Genomic DNA, 24,820 nt, shown 5'->3' with positions numbered 1-24,820 from the left:
CAACTATCCTCTGCCTCACTACAAGAGCTTTGAAATGATTTACAGCATTAAATAGGTCAGTGTTTTCTGTTTTACATCAGAAATCACATTAGAATTTCAGTAAGTGTCATAAGCACATTACTTCTAGTGTTTGATCCAAACTATATATCAGGACAACTTGAGCTTTCAGGTATTGCTTTTGTAGTGCCCCAGGGACAAAATCAGGAGTCAAATCTTTTTTTTCATGAAATGGAAATTTGTTTACCTGATGTTTCAAGGTAGATATAAGAAATCTTTACCAAGCATTAGTGTTGTAAAGGCCTGGAGATACAAGTTGCAATACATTCGTGTTGCTTACACAGGAGCACAGTTTTATGCTAACCAGAGAAAGGTTTGCTATTATTTATTTCTGAGTAGAATAATGAAAAACAGTAGTATAATTTATAGGAATATATTTCCAATTTTTTTTTTTGAAAATATACGTTTTTAGAATTCTTTCAATAAGGAAATACAGTTCATCATTTTTTTGAGCACTATAAGCAAAAGTTGGTTCTGTCATTTTTTTAAGATAAAATATATTTTTTCATCTGAAACAATATACAGATTTTCTTTAAAATATATACAAGTTATATACAAATACAAAACTATACTACAAATCTTTTAATTGTGGTAAAAAAAAAGCATAAATATTTTGCAGTAATAAACCCACACAGATATCCTGCTTCTAAAAGGACTGCAGCAAAATCAAATTTAGCTTTTCAGATTCCTCAGGCTGAGGTAATGCCCACTTCTTCTTTACACATAGAATATCTATCTGTCCAGAGTCCTTGGCCAGCACAACTCCTAACAATCCATTTGTTTTTTCTGGTTCTCCAAGCAGAGCCATAGTTACAACCCTGAAATCAAAAGAAGGGAGGAGGGTAAGTGGGTTGAGACAAAATTAATAGAAAATGGTCTTTTCAAATGTGTTTTTAGCAAGTTATTTATAGTTAACCGATTCTTCCTTTTCTGCTTATCATCATAGTGTACTTTTCCCTTTCAAGTCCCAGCATTTAGCTTTTAACCAGTCACAACCATTTAACGTTTTAATAAGAGGAAGTTCTGCCCGTTCACAGATTCCATCATCATTTTCTAATCATGACTTAAAGTTATTTCAAGCTTGTAAAAATGAACTGGATATTTTTTATGGTATTTCCTAAACTGTACAGTATAACAACTTAAAAAATGCATTACTTTCTCCCAAAACTAGCAGCACTTCGCTACAGCTCGCAAAACTGCAACGACAATTTTTAGTTAGGATTGTCACCAAGACTAACTTAAGCCTAGGGAAGACAGAAGCTCCCAGCAAGGCACCCAGCAGGGAGAAAGGAAAATCCTCAATTCAGAAAGGTTAATTCAGAAACTTCAATTCTCAATCTACAGGATACTCAGTTTTCTACACTGACTACAGGAACAGCCTTGTGTGACTGCTGTGTCTTGGTGACTTGTCTTGGTGAATATATGCTAGCCAAAAATGTTGTTTACTTTGTGACAATAAACATAATATATTTATATTGGTAAACATATGGTAATATAGGCATTTTAAAATATTCTCCAACATATCTTGAACATTTATAGGGTTGATCCTGATTCAGAAAAGTTATCTTTGAGCTTAAGCAGTCCAGTGATTTTAGTTGCAACAAAATTTTTCTCTACATACAAACAGCAAGTTGTCCACATACAGACATCCATCCATCCTGCTGATAACACCCTTTCTGAATTTGATTTATACTAACATTATTTCTTGTCAGATTATATAAAATAATATATAAACATAATCTGAAATTACACTTGCTGTGGTGTCTCTTTCAAGCAATTAAAAAAAATACAGTTAGAAATGCAAATTGTAATTCACATTTTATGTTAAGCAAAAAATTCCCCGCTCCTAATGATAATATTATTAATATTTTGTTAAAAATACAGTAGTGTAATGTACTCACTTCTCCGATGGAATAGTTTGCTTTGCCACTGGCAACAGATCATTTTCCAGGAGATCCCAAATATAAATATTAGACAATGCATCCAGGACAAAAAACACTGCAGGTCTTGTTAAAGCCCACTGCAGGGCAATAATTGGTTGGCCATTTGTGCTGTCATTCCACTGCATGAGGGGATACTCTGATGTCATTTGGTGTAATCTAATACTTCCATCTGAACAGCCAACCTGTATCATAGGGAAAAAAAAAAATATTTCCTGGGAGGAAGACAAACTAAGCAGGATAGAAACTACAAATCAATTATTGAAAACACCAGGCAGAAAAATACTAAAAATACTAACTTGTAGGAGTCAGTATCATACTAAATAAATGCATTTGGAAAAAAGGAAAGAACTTCCACAGTGGTAAGTGAAAGTTCAGACTCCGCACATGGTGACACAAAATACATACCCAATAGCCAAACACATTCATTTTATACCTCAGGCAATCCCAATGTAAACCATAGCATATTTAGACATTATTTAATAGAGGATCAAGTACAAGTATATGCAGGTCTAGGTATTTAGAAAATCCTACCAGAGCTAGAACCAATTTACATTGAATTAACTTTGAAAAGGCAAACAATTAAAATACTGTGTGTCAATTTGAACTGCAGAGGCTAGATTTGAAGATAACTGTTCACATGTAGGATGCATATGCTGCCAGGCATACACCGAGAGCTTGTCAGCAGGCTGGCTGCAAAACCATGAAGTGGAGAGGGAAGTATGGCATGGAATACCCACAGCTGCTCCACAGACATTTCTTTCACAGATATCTTGTCTCCAAAATGATTATGTCACTAAGAGATATGTGATAACAGTGAGAAACAGATGAAGTTTAACTCACAGCAGAAGACCTGCTAGCAATGCTGAATTTCAGTAAATCAGAGTAAGTTACAAAGTTAATGGCTGCAGCGAGACTGACATTTGTTTCTGTGAGCCAGATCCTCCATCTTTCACATATCCAAAGTCACATCAGGACATAATATGTTTGTTACCCTTCATTTCAGTTTGGAATTAGTGAGGTAAATCAACGATAACATCTAGTTAAATACATCAAATTGGAAAATTTTCCTCCATAGGTAATTAAAAATGAAACTTATATTAATTTAAAGTGTTTTCATACCAAAAAAAGTGACTTTCCAAAAGGGAAGAAATCAATTGCATTGACACGTATTGATCTTATTCCACTCTCCTGGGGTCTGAATAGCTTTGGAAGAACTTTTAAATCATGTCTTGTACCATGGCCTATCAGACCCTACAAAAAACACAAGGAAAAAGAATTAAAACAAACAAACAAACAAAAAACACAACTACACTATCAATATTAGAAATTCATAATTCAAAAGTTAAAACTTAAATATTTCACACAGCAGCTATCTTAAAAGGTCCTTAATAGCTAATAAAAGACTGTAGCAATATTTTCAAATTACAAATTTTACATATAGTTTTCAGGTAAAAATCCAAGTAAATGGGACAGCATTCGGAAAAAAATAATGAGATGAATTGTAGCATATTACTCACAATGTTTGTTCCAACAATGAAATGATTAGGATCAGAAGACAGAAATTTAATAGTCAGTGTTTGGGGTGTTCTCAGGCGCACATCTTTTGGGAAAAGGCTATGAAAAACATAAAGGTAAAAGGAAACAAAAATGTACAGGAATTTTCTCCTGAAGACATGCATCTACATTACAGAAACTCTTGATAGTTCTAGGAAAAGTGTGCATTAAAAAAAAAATCATTATTTAATATCTATCGTTAAATAGATAACAGTAACTTAACAAAGTATAGGAAAAATTAGCTTTATAAGATACACGTGTATCACATGTGTAAAATAAAAATCAGCTTTATGAGATACACAAGCCCAAAGGCTTGTTTTCTTACCTGCTATTCAATTCCATAGTAGAACTATGTACTAACTTCACTTTCCCTCCAGGAATTAAACCTAAAATTATATAAAATAATTATTTAAATTGATTTAAGAACTTTGCATTAAGAAAGCGCTATCAGCAAATTAAAACCTAAGCTAATAAATGTAAGGATACTGCACAGTAAAATTGCTTCTTGCAGAAATAGCTTTGATACATAAGAATCCTAAATCATTTGAACTCTTTATTTCAGAATTCAAATCTAAAGAGTTGAAATATTTGAAAGAAATCAAAGAAAGAGGACAGATAAAGTGAAATATGTGAACTCAATTATGTTTCAGTTCTTCAGTATGCACATAAGATCATGCAATATCTTGCAAAATTTTTTATAAAAAACCTAATTCTATCAATGGTGAAAATGAACATTTATGTCACTTGGATCCTTAACCATGAACTATGGTAATAAGAAATGGTAATAATGCTTCCATAAAGTTATTCCATGCTACTTGTTAGTAGAGAATAGCGTAATGATTAAAATTATGAAAACCCAAGAACTTTTTGCAGATGAAAAGAAAACGAGAGCTGGCAAAAGCAAAGTTGTGTCCAACACATCACCACAGCCTAGCTTTAAAATACACCTCTCCGCAGACGTACATATCCAAATCTGGTAACTCAACATAGACAGACAAGGCACAGGAGATTATAAAATATAAAACTGATCAATAATTCTAGTTTGTTAGCATTGCTTCATTGTTTATATTTGCATTCAAAAATGGATCTGGATTTTATTGGCAGCCTTTTCCAGCTAAGTAGGTCTAAGTTTGTTCCAAGAACAAAAAAGAACAAAAGTTATTCAGATGACTCAACAAAGATTGAGTGGACTTGCTTCTTACCATTGTGACAGAATCTTTTTTCTAATAATGTACCTTGATCAGAAGAGAATTTCCAGGATAGTTATCAAAATGGAGATGTATATAACAAAAATATTATAAGAAATTTGGTTAAAACTGAAAAAAGAACAAGTGTACCAAGTATGACATAAAATCTTGTACTCTTTAAAAAAAAAAAAAAAAAAAAAAAAAAGCAGCTGTTGAGGATACAGGTATCTGCTTTGATGTTCTAAGAAATGTGGTTGCCTGTGGTAGGCAGCAATTGCCAGTGCAGAATTAGCAGATAAGATTCAGATTGCAGCGAAGATAAGGCTCTTGATACCTAACCTACAACCCAAAATAGGAGATATATGTCCTATTCAGGATGGATCTTTTTCTCAACAATTTTGTCCTCTTCTAGACCATTTGATGTCAACACTAATTCTTCCTCCTCTTTAGGAACTTCATCATCTCAAAATCCATGCACTTTATCCTATCTCTACTATACAGTACTTACCTAAATCAGTTTGTGAACCAGATAAATCCACTTTCTTTAATTCTACAACTACCTGAAAAGTCAATATTCAACATTATTAAAAAAATAAGTATTTACCAGACTTTAAAGTTGTTGTTTTTTTTTTTTTTTTTTTTTTTTTTAAACTATCTGTAATAATGTATGACATACCCATCTAAATATTCCTTTAGAGTTAAGTCTAACATTACAATGATTGCAGGTAGACTCTCTATCCTCTGTTAACGTCTGCAATGCTAAAAACAGTTGCATGTGCCTGCTGGAAATTCCCTACTGGCAGCAGAAAATGGGAAGTCACCCTCTATACTTAATTGCTCGCTGACATCATGTTGGTTTGATTGGCAACCAAAAAAAAACAGCTTAAATCCCTCAAGTAAGGAATTATAACATATTTCCTGTGTTTTTCACCACCTTTCCATGAACTCCAATTGAAAGTCTGTTTGGCTCAAACCCACTGCTACTAAAGTTACTTAGAGCTTTAAGGGACTTAACTAGTGCTACAGAAGGGAAATACTTTTATCCCCTTAATATTCACATATCTATTCAGTTCCTCAAGCAAGATAACTTATATGTGAAAAACAGGTTCAGGGGTACCTGGGCCAAAGCTTCATCAGAAAAACAGAAGACTGAAAACATCCGATAGAAAGTAGAACTGTCAGGACAGTATTTAAGAGCAACAGACCTGGTGCTTACCTGCCTGTCATATTTTAGGCAGGGTTATCTTATTCACAGATTTTCACATTTTGCCTCTTGAACATTTATTTAATATAATTACAAATATGACTTCTCACAGTACAATCTCTGAAACCACTGTGATTCAAATAAAATAAAGTAGATGGGTGGAAGAGGACCATGGTCCATTATTTAATTATTAGAAATATTTGAACATGCTGAACTACCGTTTGCATGTTTTCATGAATTCATGCACCTGTTAACAGTTTCGCCTAAAGAAAACATCCTGGCATTAGGGAGTCAGATCAAAGATTTTGAAGAGAATTCCAATAGCATGGCTAGTTTTCAGGGAGGAAATTCTCATCGGAAATCCAAGATTTGTGTTGCTGTATTTCAAGAAGTATTTTATTATTCCAACATGTAACACCTTCTTTTCATACATATATTACTCACCCACATATTGAGGATTCCATTTTCATCCATTGAAGCTATCTGAAATGGAGGGCCTGACATTTCTATGGAAGGAACAGTAACAGTAACAACACATATTCATACACTGACCTTCATCCTGAGCGATATCAAAGGTTTTTAAACATTTGCTAGACTAATATGTTTTCTAAAAGTTTTGTGTTCCTCTTAGCTACATAAAGCACCCCAATTCTACCAAATAAGAAAAAGGCATGAAACTAGTGTGTTCAATTTCACCTATAGGAAAGGCAGATGATCTCTGTCCACGTCTTTTAAAGTATCTAGATTTTGCATGGACTTCAGAACAGAACTTAAGATGTAATACATGTAAATGAAATCTAGTAAAACCTGCAATGTGTAGAACATTTCTTTGGACAATTATGGTTTTCAAAATGAAAATCTGCAATGGCATTAATGACCTTTCCTCTAGCACACTGCCTAAGAATTTGGAGGCATGAGTATGAAAGTTTCTTTGCAAAGGTTGGTCATAAGAAAATTTAGGCAGAAGACGCAGCAAGGCCCGTCAATGACAGTCACACATTTTATGTGCTGTCAGATACACACAAATTGCTGCACAGATAATAGATAGGGTTTCTGGACATTACAGTAGGACTAGGACTTTTCTAAAGGTAGTTTTTGAGTGGTAACTTATTTTATCATGGAAGAAGAAAATATCTTAAAAAGAGACATTTTAACAAACAAGAACACTTATCAGATGTGAAACTGCACTGAATGAACATTTAATGAAAATGAGAACAGCAAGTAAATGTGAATGTTATTTGTAATTGATACTACATAGAACTTAGAAGCCAGAATGTAACTATAAACTGGAATTTGGCTATGATATATTTGTTTTACTGGATACTAAAGAAAGATTGAGATTGAGACTGATCCCTTGCACAGCAGTTTACATACCCTCCTGATAAGAAAGGCTTGAGAGTCCATACTTCTGATCAGTGCAGAGAGAGGTTGAGACAGGTTCCACTGCTACTATAGGAGAGGTGTGGTTTACTGAGTTTAGAACACCATCTGCAATAAAGAATAATTAAAAGTAAACACTATACTATTTTCATCAAAAACAACAAAACCCTACTCACTTACTAGGTTATAGGAGAATTATGATTACAAAAATGTGCAAGTAATGAACTTCATGAGTTTGTTTGTAAAAGTCTCAAGTACATATTGCAAACTCTTTCCTAAATTAACAAACCACTACTAGACAAATCAATGTTTCACCTTCTGTTTCTACTTTTCATTTTCCAAATTACTGCCGCATCATTTATGCCACTGTACAATGCATTTCAGTAAAATTTGCCATTTCAGAGCTAGCATGAAGACAGCTATGTTAATTTCATGCTCCACCAGTAACAGAGGAAAAAATAAATCACTGCTTAATAAACAGGAAAGACAAAATTGAAGGAAAATGGCTTTTATAAAGTGTTATTTAACAGACAGTAGTTATCCTGAAACAAACAGTTCACCATGAAAAAGTATGCATTTACCCTTTAATAACATTTTAAAATAAATGTGTATTTAGAGCTATTTCAATATGTATTCTTTGTCAGTTACTCCTGACTTCTGTATTTGCACACTGAGGTTAATCTTATTTAAGCCTAAAGGAATAACGCTTCCTAAGAATACAGCATTAAAATCTGCTTACTTATTTAAGCAACTACATGATATTGTAAACATGCATATGACAACTAGCCCACTGTGCAACACAAGACCAAAGGTCTTCAATCTACTAAAAGAAATTTAATGTCCATCAACAATCATCTAATGTTTGCTTTAACATGACTACTGCAATTAAATATGTTTGTGAACAGAAGTTTTGTGCATGTACGTGTTTGTGTGTCCTTGTGTCCTGTGTGTGTTCTTTTGTCTCTTCAACCAAAGAAAAGGAAACTTAAATAAATAGAGGGTCTCATTTTGCAATCATAAAACTATTAAAAAAAAAAAAAAAAGGAAGAAAAAAAGAGAAAAAACACACCTTTATTGTTATATGTAATTCTTCATTAAAGGGCACAAGTAAAATGGCACCAATTTACAAATAAGATTGAGATGAATCAAGAGTCAAATTGGTGGAATGTACACCTCATTCCCAGTCTCTCAACATACAACTACATATATATTGAAAACTTCAGTAAGATTAATGACTTGCTCCTCTATTTAAATTTGCACTGAAAAGCAATGATAATAAGCATAAAGACCCATTTATTTCCATCAGATTCATAAACTGAGAATCTCATACACCAATTCCATGCAGAGTTAAGTATTTAGGATTGGGTCTACTAGCATGTCAGTCACATGCTGTAAATAAAGTTATGTAGCTTTTGAATTCGTCACCTATGGATTATAAAGAAAAAGTTTAGAAAAACATTTGGATCATAGACTAAAGGACCAGAGGTGTAGAAAAAAGGAAATACAATAACAAGAAAATGTCAACAGATGAGATGAAAGGTCACCCACAAACACTTTTGAAAAATAAATTTTCTTCTGGCTTCCCAATATGAAAGGAACTCTAACTTAGCTTGTATCTAAATAATGAAATGACTACCACATTATTTTTTCTTCCTGTGGTGCTATATTAGGAACCTTGAAGGAGCATGCCATGACTCTCGATTGGCACCAATGTTAGAGATTTTACTCATATGACAAGTCAGATGACAGAAAAGTGTATGGCAAAGTTTTGGTCCAACATGAGATTAATACCAGAGAGCCACCAGGCCACAAAGTTTAGTCACAGCTTCAGAATCCTTTCAACAGAAGACTAAAAGTAATGGACTTTTGACTATAGGAGTTAGAATTCAACTTAGTCCATTACATAAGTTACCTCTGACACTCAGCCTACACTACTTGTTTGCAATGGTGTTATTCCCCAAAATTACTCGTACATGTATATCCTAAACAAATACTAGGTTATACATGGCTGCAATAATTGATAAACTGCCAATAAACAAGCGTAAACCTGATTCAACATTTAGATTATCTACATAGAATTCAGAAGTGATAAAGTTACACGGGTAATTTTCAGAAATGCACAAGGGTGAGCTTCAAAGCAAAGATTGAGATAATGGTATCTACATATAAATCAGCTGTAAAAGATCTGTAAGCAAACTAAATCTAATCTATACGATCTATCCAGTTAACCATACACAGATATCTACATTAGGGTGAGATGAATAGCTTTCTAGATCCTATGGAGTAGCATTGCACTGATTTTAACAGAAGTTATGCATGTATATGCTTTACATATCTCACATGAAGAAACATCAACGTTAAGGTGACAATTTGCACAGATTGTGACCTTTAAATGGTGTTTGAAAAAACTGTGTGCTTTACAGTCTTAAATTACTTCGATTTTTTTAAATCAAAATTAATATGTAGGTTTAAATGTAGATTTAAAAAAGAAACAGACTATATTAAGGCAAATAATGATGAAAATTTGTTTATCTAGTGGTTTCGGATGAGGTAGTAGATGAGTATTCCATTTTAACATTACAACACCCGTTGGGTTCTAAATCTGGTTCATCTCCCAGTTCTCATTGCTCGATGCATACTTTAACTGGCTAACATTTCTTTACAGCTATTATTGATTAGTATCTTTTACTAGACTAAATATCATATCTGAACTGCCTAAACTAGACTACTGAGAATCAGTGTTAGTAGAATTTGTAGTGGAATTGTTTCACTGCCCACATAGTGACTAATCAGAATGCATTCAGTCTCAGAATGATACTAACCAGTGGAAAAAGTCGGAACTCTAAATGTCCAGTCAGTTTCACCAAATGTCATATGAGGGTGAATTCTTGAGTCTTCTCGAAGATCCCACACCAACAATGAACCATCTATTGTTCCAGCAAAAACTAATGTTGCTCTACTGGGACTAAAGCAGCAACATAACACCTGTTGAGTAGGAAAAATATACATGGCTGATATTATGAAAAAGACTAATTTTTGATAAGCTTGAAATATGTTCTTCCTAGGCATGCCAAACCAGGAAAAAAAAAAAAAAAAAAAAAACAAACCCACAGATTTCAGGTGTTTGCTGCAGAAGGACAATTCACTCAAAAGAGTAGCAAGAAGTCCTGACAACATCTGATCCGTGAAATGGAGTCAACATTAAAACAACAACAAAAATAAAACTTTCTCTAAATTCTAGTGTTAGAGCATAAAATTGAATGAGGTTAGTACTCTGCGTACTAGGCTTAAATGTGTTTATAGAAGATGCCATATCTTGCAGCAAGACAAATATATATGTATGTGTATATACATGCATACACACACAAATAATAAATTAATTTACTCAATAATGGGTGACTACACAATGTAGTTAAGACATACCTCTGAGTCACATATTAAAACTTTCTGAGGGCTGGATGGCTGCCAGACATTCCAAACACATATGATGCTCTTTTTTTTCAGTAAAGCAACATCTGCTTTTTCAGGTAATCCATGAACAGAAAGTAGTGCCTGCCTCTGAACCTGAGACACATATAGGCAGGATATTTTCCGGTCTAAACCATTGAAAAAATCAAGAAAACAAAGAAACAAATAAAAAAGTAAATTCATTGCAGATGAAAAACCATAATTAGCTGCTATAGCAACAACCAAAGAACCTAATACATAATTATGAAGAATATTTCTGTTAACAGTAGATTGCTTTTGAAGCTATACAAGAAAAGAGGAAGGACTGCAGAATGAATCCAACAAAATTAGAAGTAAAGTAGAAAGCAAAAAGGAATAGATTCAGGAAGTGAATAGTCTGATTATTCTGGGCATAAGCAAGCCAATTAAGAAGTCTGACCTGATGTCACTATATACACAGAAAATTAAGCTAAGTCTCCAATAGGAAACAGCACAGGCCAGACTTCTGGTTCATCTCATGTGTTCATGTTAGGATATGTATGTTTTCATATTATAATAGATCTTCCTCACACAATTACAGATGTGTTATTTTTCGTTTCTCTTTTCATCTGAACTGCCACTGTTTATATGGGAAAGATACAGCTGCGGTTCAGATATATCAGGCGATATTCAAAGCCCCATTCAATGGCCTTGCTTTATTTGTAACTTTGGCCCTATTTTCAGCCCGAGAAACCTAGGTGATACTTTGTGGGATGGATCTTCAGCAACCAGGGCAAGAAAATATATGCAGGACACCCTGATATCATGCTAATCACTGGCTATACTTCTGATTCCACAGCACCTAGGATGCTCTGATGTAACCCATTTGAAACCATTCTGCACCGAGTTACAGCAAGATTAGAACAATTAAAACAGAAGTGAGCTTTATGACATATGTCACATGTATATGACATAAAGTGAGCTTTATGTCATATACATATATATGTGCTGTTTGCAGTTCAGTTATGACATGTTAAGAGCATGGTACTTAGTGTAAGGAAGAGTTCACGCTATATACTAAAAGGTGTATAATAAAGTTCCCTTACCATGGAGGAATGGCTGGTTAGTATTTAACTGGAAACAGCTATCACTAATAGACAGACTGGTTTGTCGAGATCTTAGTTTCCACCTGGGCTGTGTTGCAACTTGATCTTCCTCTAGCAAAACAGCAATCACCTTTCAAACATAATTACATTTACAGAAGTAAAAGGGTCGTCTTATCTTTCAGCTTTGCTACTTCTAGCTTTCAAAAGTATGTGGATGAATTTAATAAACCTTTATCAACTTTTTTATTAATTTTATACTTTTGCAAATACAGCTTAACACAGACGTAAAAGTTGCATAGCTCTGGTTCCATGCCTTTGAAGAGATATAAATCTCACTGATAATGAGTATTATTTAAGTAATTTATTTAAATTAGTCAGAACAAGTACTGTGAGTGATCTATCACATGGTATAGTATACTTGCACACAACTCACAGAAGATATAAAGTACATAAGTGTACCTGGCCAGCAGACCGAAGGAAATTTGCTAATCTTTGTGAATCAATTTTAGGTGTTAGAGCTGCATTGGCTGACATCTCCTGGCTTTTTATGGGACCTAAGAAAAAACACAACAACAAAAAACAAACTTGAAGCTTGATTCAAAATGGAATCGATTAAGAAAACCATAAGAAAAATGTAATTTTTAAACAAGAGGAGAGGGGCAGGAATCAACCTCTCTTCAGCAATTACAGTACTGAATAACAAGTTCTGATGGGGAATCATACCCACTGCCAACAGAAACAGAAATTCAGGAGGAGGAAACTATTTCTGCCACTTATTCCCCACCCTATTCCACCAGGGGCTTCAGAGTGCCAAACTGCAAGTTGATACAACACAGCCTGCCATGATACAAATTCTGACATTAGGAGGATTCAAAAGAGAAAGCTTATGTGCATACATCCATAATTGACTAAGATTAAAACATTCTTTACCTCCAGATACAAGGGCACCTTCTCCTGGATGCTGTGTCCACTTCTCCAACGTCTCAACTTCCTCAGTCTGAACATCTCTCTCAAGATTGTCCTCATTACACTGAACATATGCCTAAAGTATAAAGACATAACAATATGGGTAAAGACAAAGTGATATGGGTAACACAGTGAAGAATGACAGCACGTAATCGAACAGAGTTTAAATACTTATTTTAAAATTGATGTGCTCAACCTCTTCTATTTGTAAATTCAGACCTAAGCATGCTGACACAGTGTGCATGCATGTGTATGCATTCTGTGAATGCGTATTGAGCCACATTTTGCACAAGAGTACTAGCCCTACTGAAAAAATACACAACTTCTCCCATTACATGTAAAGACAAAACCTAGAGTACCTGGGACAGTGAGCCACAAACATACAGAAGCTTCTTTATAAAATGGGAAGGCAAACAAGAAATTCCTTTTCTAATACAGAAAGGAAATGGTGTATCTGGCCCAAAAAACTTTGATATTATTGCTTTATTGAAATGATTTCATATGAAACATAACTATTTATTAATAAGCTATCCTATTAGTTTAGTAGCTTTGTTTTGCAAAGAAAACTGTTTTCCAAAACAATAAAAAGCACTTATAGGATTTAAATATTACTATGTATGTTACTCACTTGTTTAGTGTTCATTTTACCATAATTTCTAATATACATGTCATATTCATTTACAGGAGGCAAATCCAATAATGAAAAAGTAACTGAGAAGTCCAGATCAATTAGTGGGAGAAGTTCTGCGATCCGTTTTCTGTAGAAAGCATTATAAGAAAGAAATACAAAGATAGTTAAGACCAAGTATGTTTTATTCCACAGGAAAAACAACTTGATATTGTACAGTACCACCTATTTAAAAATCCATTGATCTATCTGAAATACTATTGTTCCACTTGTATGGATGTGTGGATAATGAAAAAACAATCAATCTCCGTCACAATTTCCACAATAAATCATCAATTTTAATGTAATAAAACTGTTGAAGATAATATTTCAAGAGTTGAATTATAGATGTCTGTTTACAAGTTAATCCTGTGCTCTTGCCATAATACAGACATCTAGCCAATGCAGAAATTTTTCTTGACTTCTCTGTCTCTCTCTTCCACTTTCAGATTTTTCTAATACACTTAGTACAAATACAATCCAAACACAATTATGGGTCTGTACCAAATACATGTCTAAACAGTCTTTCAGTCTTGCATATTTTAATGGCAATTTCTTCTCAGTAAGACAAGTCCTTAAAAAGGGAATAGACTAGAGCAACGTGAACTGGAATTGCTCCTCCAGTGGTTTAGGCTGGATTTCTCTGTGTACATACAGGAAATTTTCCCATCTCCTTTTTGCTACTAAACTATATATATTGCATTGTCTTATCCATGTTACTATTTTTACTTCTTCTTCACGCCATTCATACACTTCATATACTACTTTTTCACAACTATTGTGGGAACAGATTGCTGAGATATAATTCAAACTCATGCATGTTGCTTCCTAGTTACAAATCTTAATGACACATTCAGACAAATTTGTACATTAAAGGAATAAGCCTTATAATTATACTTACAAGTACAGAGTGCCACAGCTCATCTATGGGATCTTTTCAGTCTATTAATTGGTAGCAATGTATTAGCACAGTATTAAACTCCACAAACCCTTCACAAGCTATGTTGTTAGCATGTAGAGAAAGTTACATACATAGTTATCTAAGATAGGTTCTATACAGTGGTGCTCTATACATTTGTGTGAAAGGCATTTGAATCAGACTATGATTGGTGGATTCACTCTATTGAACTTCAGTAGTCCGAAGTTATTTATCTGAACTGCTTGCCCATATTTCCTCCACAATCAGGAGAGGGATTGACAAACATTTCAGAAGGCAATTCTTCACAGAGAGGTCTTACTGAATTTCATAATCTTTCTCCATTATGTAAAGAGAAAGCCTAGCCAATGAACTCGCATAAAATCTAGGCATATAAATTTAAGCAAGATGAGTTAGCCTAGACAATAACATTTCCCTTATGTGAAGATCAGCCACTGATGAACAGCCACAAAGCAATGAAATCTAGTATTAGCAATAACACTGAATGTTCTTGGTTTTATACATCCATTTGATTTAACTGAAAATCAGAGAGACATATGAAGCTCCATATAAATCAGGAACTCCTAGAAAGTTCCAGAAGAAACAGGCATCAATTTGTTTCTTTAAAACAGATATGTCATATAAGTCTGAAATCTAGATCAATTTTAAATCAGTAATAACATGTTTTTACACCAACTGGTGTTATCCTTAAAAGGGAATATGCTATTTTGGCAACAGTATATACCATATAGTATCTTGAATATTTCAAGAAATTATAGTTCTGCAGAGTCCCAAGAACAGCTAAAAGGCTTGCTCTTTAGTACTGCAAGTTGGTATCTAATTAAGTGACTGATGAAACATACAGAGAAATAACAATGCTGGCAACTCATTCTGTAATGAAATGCTACACAAACTAATACACAGATAAATTTCCATTGTAAAATGACATATAGAAAGCCTACTTAACTAATTACTTTTAGTTTGTAAAATTATATTTTGACTCTAGAACCCACAAGTTTGGAAACTTCATATATTTCAAATATGAAAAAATGACAAATCACATATTGAGATGACATTTTATATGGATTATTTAAAACACACTTACTTCTGCTTACTAGCCACACTTCTGCTACTTTGTCGCTGATTTGCCTTTTCAAAATCCATGAATATTCCACAAAACGAGTTTCTGGCAGGAGGATATTGCCCTTCTGTGATATTATAAAATGTTGTTAGTGTTATAATTCACACTTTACACTGCACTAAAATGTAAAGAAGCAAGTACAAAAAGCAACAGATTTATTACCACAAAGCTACCAAAAAATTTACTTTGCACATTACACAACCTCTAGCACACTATCAGTACAGTAAGCTTTTTAACTTAAGTGATGAGACAGTCTTTTTCCCTTATTTTGGTCCTTTAGCAGTCAATCAAGATGATTGACAATTGTAATTTTCATTTTTAGAAGACTTTGATGCAGAAAGTGACTCTTTCTTTCTTCTGTCATTAGCAGGTCCCTTGTTACCCTGTATACAGTAAAATGCCCTACGACCAATTTAAAAATTGTATTAAATTCACACACACTACACCAGGTGCATACTACACCTCAAGTCATCTCTACAGCTACCAGAGAACCTCATCAACAGAAATATAACTGATGACCTTGAATGAATAAGCAAAACATTGAAAACTGTTGTTTTAAAAGCAGCAGTTAATAGAGTAAGTCCAGTATCTGATGTTGTCTTGATTTTACTTGCTGTCCTGGCTAGATCGTAGCCAATTGACCTTAATATCTAACTTCCATCCAGGACTGATGATGTTTCACTACCTTTGAGGAAGATTGCTTTTATTAGGTAGCATTTTTAAAGTGCTCTTAACCTTCCAAAATTATTATTAGAATGATCAATGAACATTTTGTCAAATAAATTTGTTGTGTAATTTACAGTACAGCAGTAAGTGCTATAGCTCAGAATATATATTCTCTCTATATATTCTAATATATTATTTATTAGAATTCTATACTGTTTATTAGATCTAGAGTTTCAACTCTGTTATTGATTCCACATGTTTATTAGAAAAATAATAAGAACAGAGAAATCTGCAAGAAGAAATCCATATTGCAAGAGTGGTTCTGACTTGCAATAACAACTTAACTGAATATGTATTAATGTTGTAAAAACTTAGAGAAACTCCATGCTATATTCTTCCATCACTGTGTTAGTTCTGCTTTACTATATGATAACTGGAGTACAAACCTAAGATTCTTTTTGCACAGTTTGTACTGCCATTCACATGAGTAGAGAGTGCAAAGGGGAACCAGAGATGCAATTCATTAAATAAACAGAATGGGCGCTCAGAGGTATCAGATCAACTGAATGCAAAACTGCAATTTCACAGTCACTTTTCAGAGAAAAACCCTGCATCTTAAAAGTAACATAAAACTACACATTTAAGTAGTAGATGTATTTTTCTCACTTTCACAACCAGAGCAGTGGCTTCAACCTTGCTTAAAAGAAGGCCAATTAACGTCACCAGAAGACCCAAACTGCCTAGCACTCCTCCAATTTTTCAAAATCTAAACTCTCTCATTCTCCTTTTAACCAAAGTAAGACATATGAAATGTTAGTCTGTAAATTTTTATACTTCACATTTTAAACGATTAGTAATGCCTCTGAATCATTCTTTAGCAATGTGAAAAGTTACAGCACTTACCCACAAACCCAAGTGACTCATCCAAAGGACCAGATTTCTGCCTTTGAGCAGACTTCCAGAAGAAGGGGCGTGTTTACTCATAAGTTTTATATGTTACTCATACATTTAATAAAAAAAAAAAAAAAGACTGGTGCCTAGTCACATACCCATGATTGGTTCCTCTTTTTCATTTTTGATTTTCTTTGGCAGTGAAATAGAAATTCTATCATTTTCTGCATTAATTGCTCTTTGAATTTCTTCAATTTCTGATGTTTTGGAAAAAGGAATCTCTCCTAGTTTTTCTTTTGCGTCTCTTTCTTCACCACTTTTGTCTTCTTCATCATCATCATCAAAATCATCTTCATAATCCTTTAGAAGTAATAGTACTAATAAACATGGATTGCAGATATTGTATTTTTCAGGATCTTTTTAACAAATCATGAAATGCACTAACAGTAAAACAAAATTATCATACAGATGGCTACAACCCTCTGACTGAAAGGCACTTGAAAATAACCATTTGATATAAAAACAATAACGTGTTGATTGTGTGGCAATTTTAACTGAGAAAAGAAAATCCCCCAATGTTGTCCTTCACTGCCCAAAATAGACATTTTTTTTTTAGTATCCTAAAGTAGGAACTATATGTTCAGGTGAGTTATGTGTTCTTTAAAGAAAGAACATAATGGTGTTCAGCAGAATAAATGATTCAGAGACATATAAAGTTATTTGCTAGTTTAAATTCAAGTTGCCCTTCAACGGCACCCTCAAATTTACATAACTTCCATTCTACCTGCTTGCAAGTGCATGCTTAGACACATGCTTTAATAATTCTTTGGAGCACAGCTAAGACAATCCGTCTCATGCTGAAGTAAGCATCTCACAAATGATATGAAGAAGCCTAAAAGTGCTTTCTTCTCTCCACTGAATGCAAAGGGAATGTAATTAATGTCTCAATGGCAGACATCACACATAACCAAAGTGGAGATGAATTCTACTTTGGCTGAACAAAGATGACAATGTCATTGGTTCAGCTAGCAATGAAAGCTCACTCTGCAAACTCTTCTATCTCAACTTTAAAGTAAACAAAAGAGAGCTAAAAATGGGAATCCAATTAAACAAATTAGTGAAGGGATTGCCATGCATCAATACCTTTTCCAAAGTTTTTTTTTCAATGAAAAGTAATGAGGCTTTTTCTCTCTAATTAAATTGATAATTTGATGCCATTATTTAAAATATTCAGCATTTTTCACAGTAAACTATTTAAATAATTTAAATCCAGCAAGATAGAAAAAGAATTTTATGAAGACTTCAACAAAAGAGAAAGTTCCCAACCTTCAATGAAATCTAAGTGTATAGCAGAGAGTTTCAACATAACAGTGTATTTACATATTATTTAGTTAGACACATTAAGGTCACTGTTACCCAGAATGTAAAACTAAAAACCATGCAACAACCTGTAGTTTTCATTTCTACTAATAAAATTAACCATTATTTTGATACCTAAGAATTATTTCAAAAAGGACAATTGTATGTTTTTACTTACTTCAAAATCATCTTCATAATTTTCTGAGAAGTTATCAAATCCTGTGTCTGATTTATAGATGTGTGTATCTTTAATTTCCTAAACAAAAGTAATAAATGAAACTGTTACATAATCTTATCAAGAATTAGTTTTTTAATCTCCTAAATCTTAGCATAAAGATAGACTAATAGTTGATCTATTTCTGAAATATATTTCTACATTTTCACAAAAATATGCAACAAATTCAGTTTAGAAATACAAAAAAGCTGTATTAGTGATTATTACTGATGTAAAATAATAATTTAAGATGACAAAGGAGAACTCAGCTCTACATTGGGAGGAACAACTGCTTTTCCCACCTGTAATTTTATCAGAAAAGACACAAAAACTGATTTGTTGCCTATAAATTCAATAGTATACAGTAGCTTTCACGATAGTGTAACAGCAAAATAAGACTGTTGAATTTTTGAGGGGATTACACCAAAATATCTATCTCTACACCTAAATAATACCAAGGGACTCTATCTGATAATAAAAGAGTGCAGATGTTGGAACCAGGAAAACAGATACATGGATGCAATGAGAAAATAAGTTTTATACATAAATAAATTTGTTAACATTGCATTATCTACTACTATTTTCTTGCAATAAGATTTATGGCATCCCTGAAATAACTTCAAAGAAGCTGTCTTTCACTAACTTATTGATTAAAATAACATCAGGTAATTACCCTAACATGATCAAAAAATAAAGAGTTTAAACAATACACACCAATATATCAAATCCTTACTCAGCCTCTTCCTTCAGTAGTCTCCTCCAAGTAATAAATTAAATTATCTACATGCAAGGGATTTCAACAGACTTCAAAACAAAAATAAATGTGAGGTTTTATGAAAATTATCCAGAAGCACCTATTATTTCCTTCTTCATTTATAATCCAAGGATAACAGCTAGCTGTCAAACACCAAGTTAGGCACACATTTGATCCTTTCGTGACTGTTCAAGAGCTTTCTGTCTCAGATAATAGGCTTCATTCTAGAAATCCATTATCTTTCCAGTCCCTGCCAGGACCAGAAATTGGAAACTCATGAAATTCATTGTGGTTATTTCAGCAATTTGACTAGCTCAACACCTGCAATCCTATTCTATCAACTGCAACTACAGCATGATCATAGCCATCTACTTTTCACAGAATGTAGTGCCTTCCTCTCCTAAGCAACAGAGACATTATGCAAGTATAAGCAGCTAACACGGATATCCTGTTTTTCAGAGTCTGATATCAGACTCCTAGCACTACAGTACTTCAGTCATTCTGGTTGCCACTTTGAGTCATTTCCCAGATCAGTCTTGGGATCAAGAATAGATTGTATTTGTCAGGTTGACCATCTGGGCAAAACTGGCTGAAATTGGGCAAGATTTCCCCAATTACTTCTGCCTGTAAGGTTGCAGGTACCCAGCAGTAACTAGCTTATATGGAAATGTTTTTTTTTCCTTACTCCATTTAGTGAAAATCAACGTAGTAATACACATATAGATATATTGTTTGTTACACTAACATCTCTGAATCTTTGTATACAGAGCTTTCATTTTTATTAACGCATATGTTTATAACACTGCATCTTTTGCACATGTAGTTTTTAAATAGCAGAAACCTCCAACTGTCAGTAGTTGTCAAAATATTACTGTCCTCCTAAGAAACTCTTAAGTTCTCATAGGAAATCAGAATCACCCTACCACAGCTAGTTCCTACTTTAAAAGGCCTGTGGAGAATATACTGTCAACACAAAGCAAGATGAGGAAGACAAGCTGGACTACCTAAATGACTCTGGCATTTGGAGTAACAAATAGTTAAAAAAAAAAAAAAAAAAAAAAAAAAAAGTGCAAACCCATAGAATTTGACAATTATTCCTTTTGAGTTAGCTCCCAAGTAAGCATCTCATCCTCCTGGTTTGCCTCCCATTGGCAATGAAGAAACAGAAGTTAACGGAAAAGAAATCCAAACTCCTTATTTTTCCCCACAAATTACAGAGGCAATTTAGGGAAATTTAGGTTCTCAGCAGACAACTCATGCCTAAAGGTGAGCTGAATCTGGACCTCAGCTGTTGGAAGCAACAGAGGAAGAGAACAGTTTGAATGTATTAGTCACCACAGGGATAAGAGCCAAGCCATTCAAATTAAGTCAAAGAATACATTGGAAGGCTTCTTTTAGGAACATGTAAGTATTTATGTCACGTACAATATTACGTGAAGCACCGACAGAGTTCAAGTCTGGCCACCCATATTCAAGAAAAATCAATGCAAACTGAAATACAGAGCTGCTAGGATGATGAAAGGAATGAAGAATTTGGCTTGTAAAGGTCAGCAAAATTAAGTCAGAGAAAGAACGAACTTGCTTCCTACAAACTCATAGGGGAAGAAAACCCTAAAAAAGTATTTGAACTAATGTTAGTCCTAAAGCAATAATAATAGAAACGTATTGGAAATTAGAAGGAAAGAATAACAGAGGTCTTAGATCAGCCTTGAAATAGACATATTCATGGCATGAAAGCTAATAGAAGTTAGTATGTTTTTGCAAGATATATGGCTGAAAGATATATGAAAGATAACTGTCTGCCCATAGCACAGAAAAGCATGTCTTCAGTTGGTACTAATGCATTTTCTCAGATCAGGACCACAATCCTACAACATTCCAAGAGAATTTGGCTTCTTGAGGATGGTTACAAACAGTTCGAAATACATATTTATTTTTTTATGATAAAGTTAGGTTGTATCTGCACAGACTAGTCCAAATTAACCCAAATCTATACAGCTTGACTTCTACACTTGCTGAAAACCTAGGTAAGTAACAATTTTTAAAAACTGTCCATTTATAAAAATACTTTCCTCTCTCTTATGGCAACTGTTTTTAAGTAACAGATACAAACTACATTGCTAACTGCATTTTATTTGGCTTGCACTACATTTTATTTGCCTATGTCTGCTGTTTATAAAAAGAAATGATATAATATAGGTATGTGTACATCTTTTATATTACTTATGTCTAAACTTTTCCCACCTACTGAGAATTACTTTTCATGCATAGAAGATACTGAAATAAAGTTGAGTAGATAGCTACCTTTAATGCTTGGCAAATTTATACAGAATACATCTGTTTTCTAATGCTGTATCCATAAAGAGAGACTAATAAATATCTGAAGATCAATCAATATACATAAACATTATTTTATCTTAGAATATCATCATATTGAAATACTTATTGTAACTGTCATTAATTGCAAGAAAATCACAACATTCTAAGATCCAAAACCAAATAGTTTTACCTCTTGCCTTGTGTCCCTTCTCTCTTTTTCACTGATTTTTTCTTTATCTTTTGCAGTCCTATTGAAAAAGATAATGTAAATTTCATTTGTTAACTCAGAAGAAAGCACTGGGGTTATTTTGTTTGCTTTCTTTAAGAAAAAATTGCTGTTTTTTCCACAAAATAAAAAAAATGAAAAATTAAAAAAAAAATATTTCTACAAATAATTTTTATAGATCTGTTTATGATATAAAATGATAATGAAAAAGCAAGTGATTAATCAGCCAAGAATCGAAATAAAAACTTGTTCAAGTGTAATGCCTATAATTGCATCAATACAAAATAAAGAGAAAAAAATGTGAAACCTACACATCATTGAGTTTTATTAATATCTGCAGCCAACTGTAGATCAAGATCAGACTGGTGTAATATGCTCTAAAGTTGTAAATCAGACTGACATTCAAACCTGATGTTTCATTGAGGGGTTTTATTTATGAGGACAACACAATCAGGGCCAGAGAGGAGGAGTAGATCAGCAACCACCTCTGCTCTGTAGCGATTTGTTTGATAATTTCAGAAGCTGAGTATCAGACTTCAAGAAGGGAGCGTTCTGAGTTCTTAAGTGAGTGAGAGGTCATCTATATTGGTGTTTGGACAGATGATTGAACATGAAAAAGCAACAATAAAAATTTGCTGGATACTGAACTGGGAGTTAGGGACATTCCTATATGCTATAATACCATTCAGAAATAGCTAACTCCTTTTTACCAGCTATGCACAGCCAAAGTCTACCCCACAGCACCCCATCAGCAACAGCTGCAAAATACAACCTTCTGTAGTCTGTGCTGCTTGACACAGCTGAGTGCTGCTGCTAGGAAGCATCCCAACACAGAGGGTTTATTTCGGTTTTCTTTTCACAGGAATATACTTCCACAGTGTAAACTGACTAACACTGAAGTGATTTGTCCCATTCTTAAGAAACTGTAATTATACTTAGCCAACAGCAGGAGGGACTTCACTGTCTCTGTCAGTGTCCCCAGACACCAGCATGGCTGTCTTCTATTGAGCTAGGAAGCTAAACTAGGATTCAGGAACAAGAATTGTGACTGATGAAATACCCAGAGAGTTATACTTCAGAAAGCTGTATAGGAATTTCACAAGGCCGAAACATTAAAGAATGCAAAGAGAACTAGGATGTATAGAAAACTTCAAAAAGAGATTTTCCATTTGTTAATAAATAAAAAAATGGAAACATTACCCTAAAATTTACTCTTCCTAATCAGGACAACCTCAACCTTCCCCTTTTACAACAACTAGATATCATCCAGTGGAGCAGCTAAGTAGAGATATTCAAATTGAAATAAACAGTTGAAGAGGGTCCTACACAGCTTGTCATGAACCATACATTTGTCCGCATGACTGCATAATGAATTTCACGTGGTAGAGCACTGCATTTCTATCTCCCAAACTAAGTGCCTGTATAAACATACCTGTAGTTTGCAAGAACTGCAAAATATCTAATACTACCCTGGTGTAGAAAAAAAAATTAAATGGAATAAAAATATACACATTTTTAAATAAATCATCTTGGAGGAAAAGCCCTAGACATTATGAGGTTAGTATGAGATATTATGAGTTCATGCTTAATGTTTCGGTTGTGACTGTATCTTAGTAGATGCCATACAATACACATTTATTTTAAATCTCTGAATTTACCTTACATGCTGATGGCTCATTTTTTCTTTTTGTTGATTCTCCTCCTCTTTTTTGTAGTCACTGTTCTGTAAAAGAAGTCACACATTCATAATTTTTATAGGATATCTTCATGTCACTGTATTAGTAACAATGGCTAAAGAATGCTCTGGGCCCACTGTAAAGTGCTTGACCACACGTGAATTGTTAGCCCAGTTATTGGTCCAGTTTTGCCACAGGCCAAATTTCCTAAGCATTTTCCTAAACAATCCCCAGATGTGGCTGAAAAACTGGTAGGGACTAGGGGCTATCCTCTATAGGCATCTGAATGTGGCCAGACTCCTTCAAAGAATGGTATTTCAACAGTAGAGACTGCAAAAATTCACATCTGTTGGACCCAGGGACAAAGATCAGTCTCATGCACTTTTAATTCGCAGCATATGACTTGCCTCTTAAACTTTGTTATGATGGATTTGTCTATGTTTGGAAATGTACTAACCAGGTGATTCAAAATAAAGTTGCTTTTAACAGAGAAAGGAACTTTGAAAGAGAAGAATCAGCAAAGGTGACTATTATTGTAACAGTTACTTGAGTAAATTTCCAAGGAAGTCAATTTCCAAGGAAGTCAATCCCCAAGCAAGCTGCGGATAGACTTTTGAATTCTGCTGAAGAAAGTCAGTTACAGGAACTACTTGTGGTGGGTCCCTACATTGAAAATGCCTAGTATTTTCACTAGAACATACATTTCTGACCTTTTCTTTGAGAAACAGGTACATACTCTTTAACAAGCAGAAGAAACTACCCTAGACCACCTGAATGGTTCTTTGTGCTATAAAACTCATCTCAGATTTTTAAGAGTTAAAAATTGCTACAGATTTCCTCTCTCATTCTAGTACAATGAGAACTTACAGAAAACAGTAACATTTCCAAGTTTCTGATTAAATCTCTATGATACATTGTAATGCTCTGTATTTATATATAAAATATATTTAATGGCTTCAGAAGTCAAGACAACAAACAAATATAAAGGGCTCTATACTCATGTGCCTAATTGTGAGTTAGATGTACGTGTTCCCTTTATAAGAAGCATCAAAATAGCCTTTAAAAAAATCCTTATTTTTTTCAGGCAGTCACTACATTTTAACGGACCTTTAGCCTAATCTCTACTTCACAGTGTTAATGAAAATTTTCAAAGTCATAGCAATCAAGA

The 24,820-nt window shown here is 33.8% G+C and overlaps 1 protein-coding gene across 2 annotated transcripts in view; it reads right to left on the bottom strand.

Moving 5' to 3' along the window:
* Positions 1 to 368: 368 nt before the first annotated feature.
* The window catches only part of DYNC2I1 (dynein 2 intermediate chain 1), a 31,390-nt gene continuing 6,938 nt past the window's right edge, over positions 369 to 24,820 (bottom strand). For both annotated transcript variants that reach the window (XM_084509997.1, XM_084509998.1), the window contains 19 exons: positions 23,635 to 23,699; positions 21,941 to 21,998; positions 18,642 to 18,719; positions 17,263 to 17,464; positions 15,512 to 15,614; positions 13,452 to 13,581; positions 12,788 to 12,899; positions 12,317 to 12,411; positions 11,858 to 11,987; positions 10,749 to 10,921; positions 10,148 to 10,310; positions 7,320 to 7,433; positions 6,390 to 6,451; positions 5,250 to 5,301; positions 3,880 to 3,940; positions 3,518 to 3,614; positions 3,120 to 3,251; positions 1,959 to 2,182; positions 369 to 875 (listed from right to left, as the gene is read on the bottom strand). In XM_084509997.1, the coding sequence (XP_084366123.1) occupies positions 704 to 875; positions 1,959 to 2,182; positions 3,120 to 3,251; positions 3,518 to 3,614; positions 3,880 to 3,940; positions 5,250 to 5,301; positions 6,390 to 6,451; positions 7,320 to 7,433; positions 10,148 to 10,310; positions 10,749 to 10,921; positions 11,858 to 11,987; positions 12,317 to 12,411; positions 12,788 to 12,899; positions 13,452 to 13,581; positions 15,512 to 15,614; positions 17,263 to 17,464; positions 18,642 to 18,719; positions 21,941 to 21,998; positions 23,635 to 23,699 (2,223 nt within the window). In that variant the 3' untranslated portion in view covers positions 369 to 703. The remainder of the gene's footprint in view (positions 876 to 1,958; positions 2,183 to 3,119; positions 3,252 to 3,517; positions 3,615 to 3,879; positions 3,941 to 5,249; positions 5,302 to 6,389; positions 6,452 to 7,319; positions 7,434 to 10,147; positions 10,311 to 10,748; positions 10,922 to 11,857; positions 11,988 to 12,316; positions 12,412 to 12,787; positions 12,900 to 13,451; positions 13,582 to 15,511; positions 15,615 to 17,262; positions 17,465 to 18,641; positions 18,720 to 21,940; positions 21,999 to 23,634; positions 23,700 to 24,820) is intronic.

The sequence above is a fragment of the Aythya ferina genome (assembly GCF_964211825.1).
Source record: "Aythya ferina genome assembly, chromosome: 2".
In the NCBI taxonomy this organism is placed as follows: domain Eukaryota; kingdom Metazoa; phylum Chordata; class Aves; order Anseriformes; family Anatidae; genus Aythya; species Aythya ferina.
This window is presented reverse-complemented; position numbering and strand designations above follow the sequence as displayed.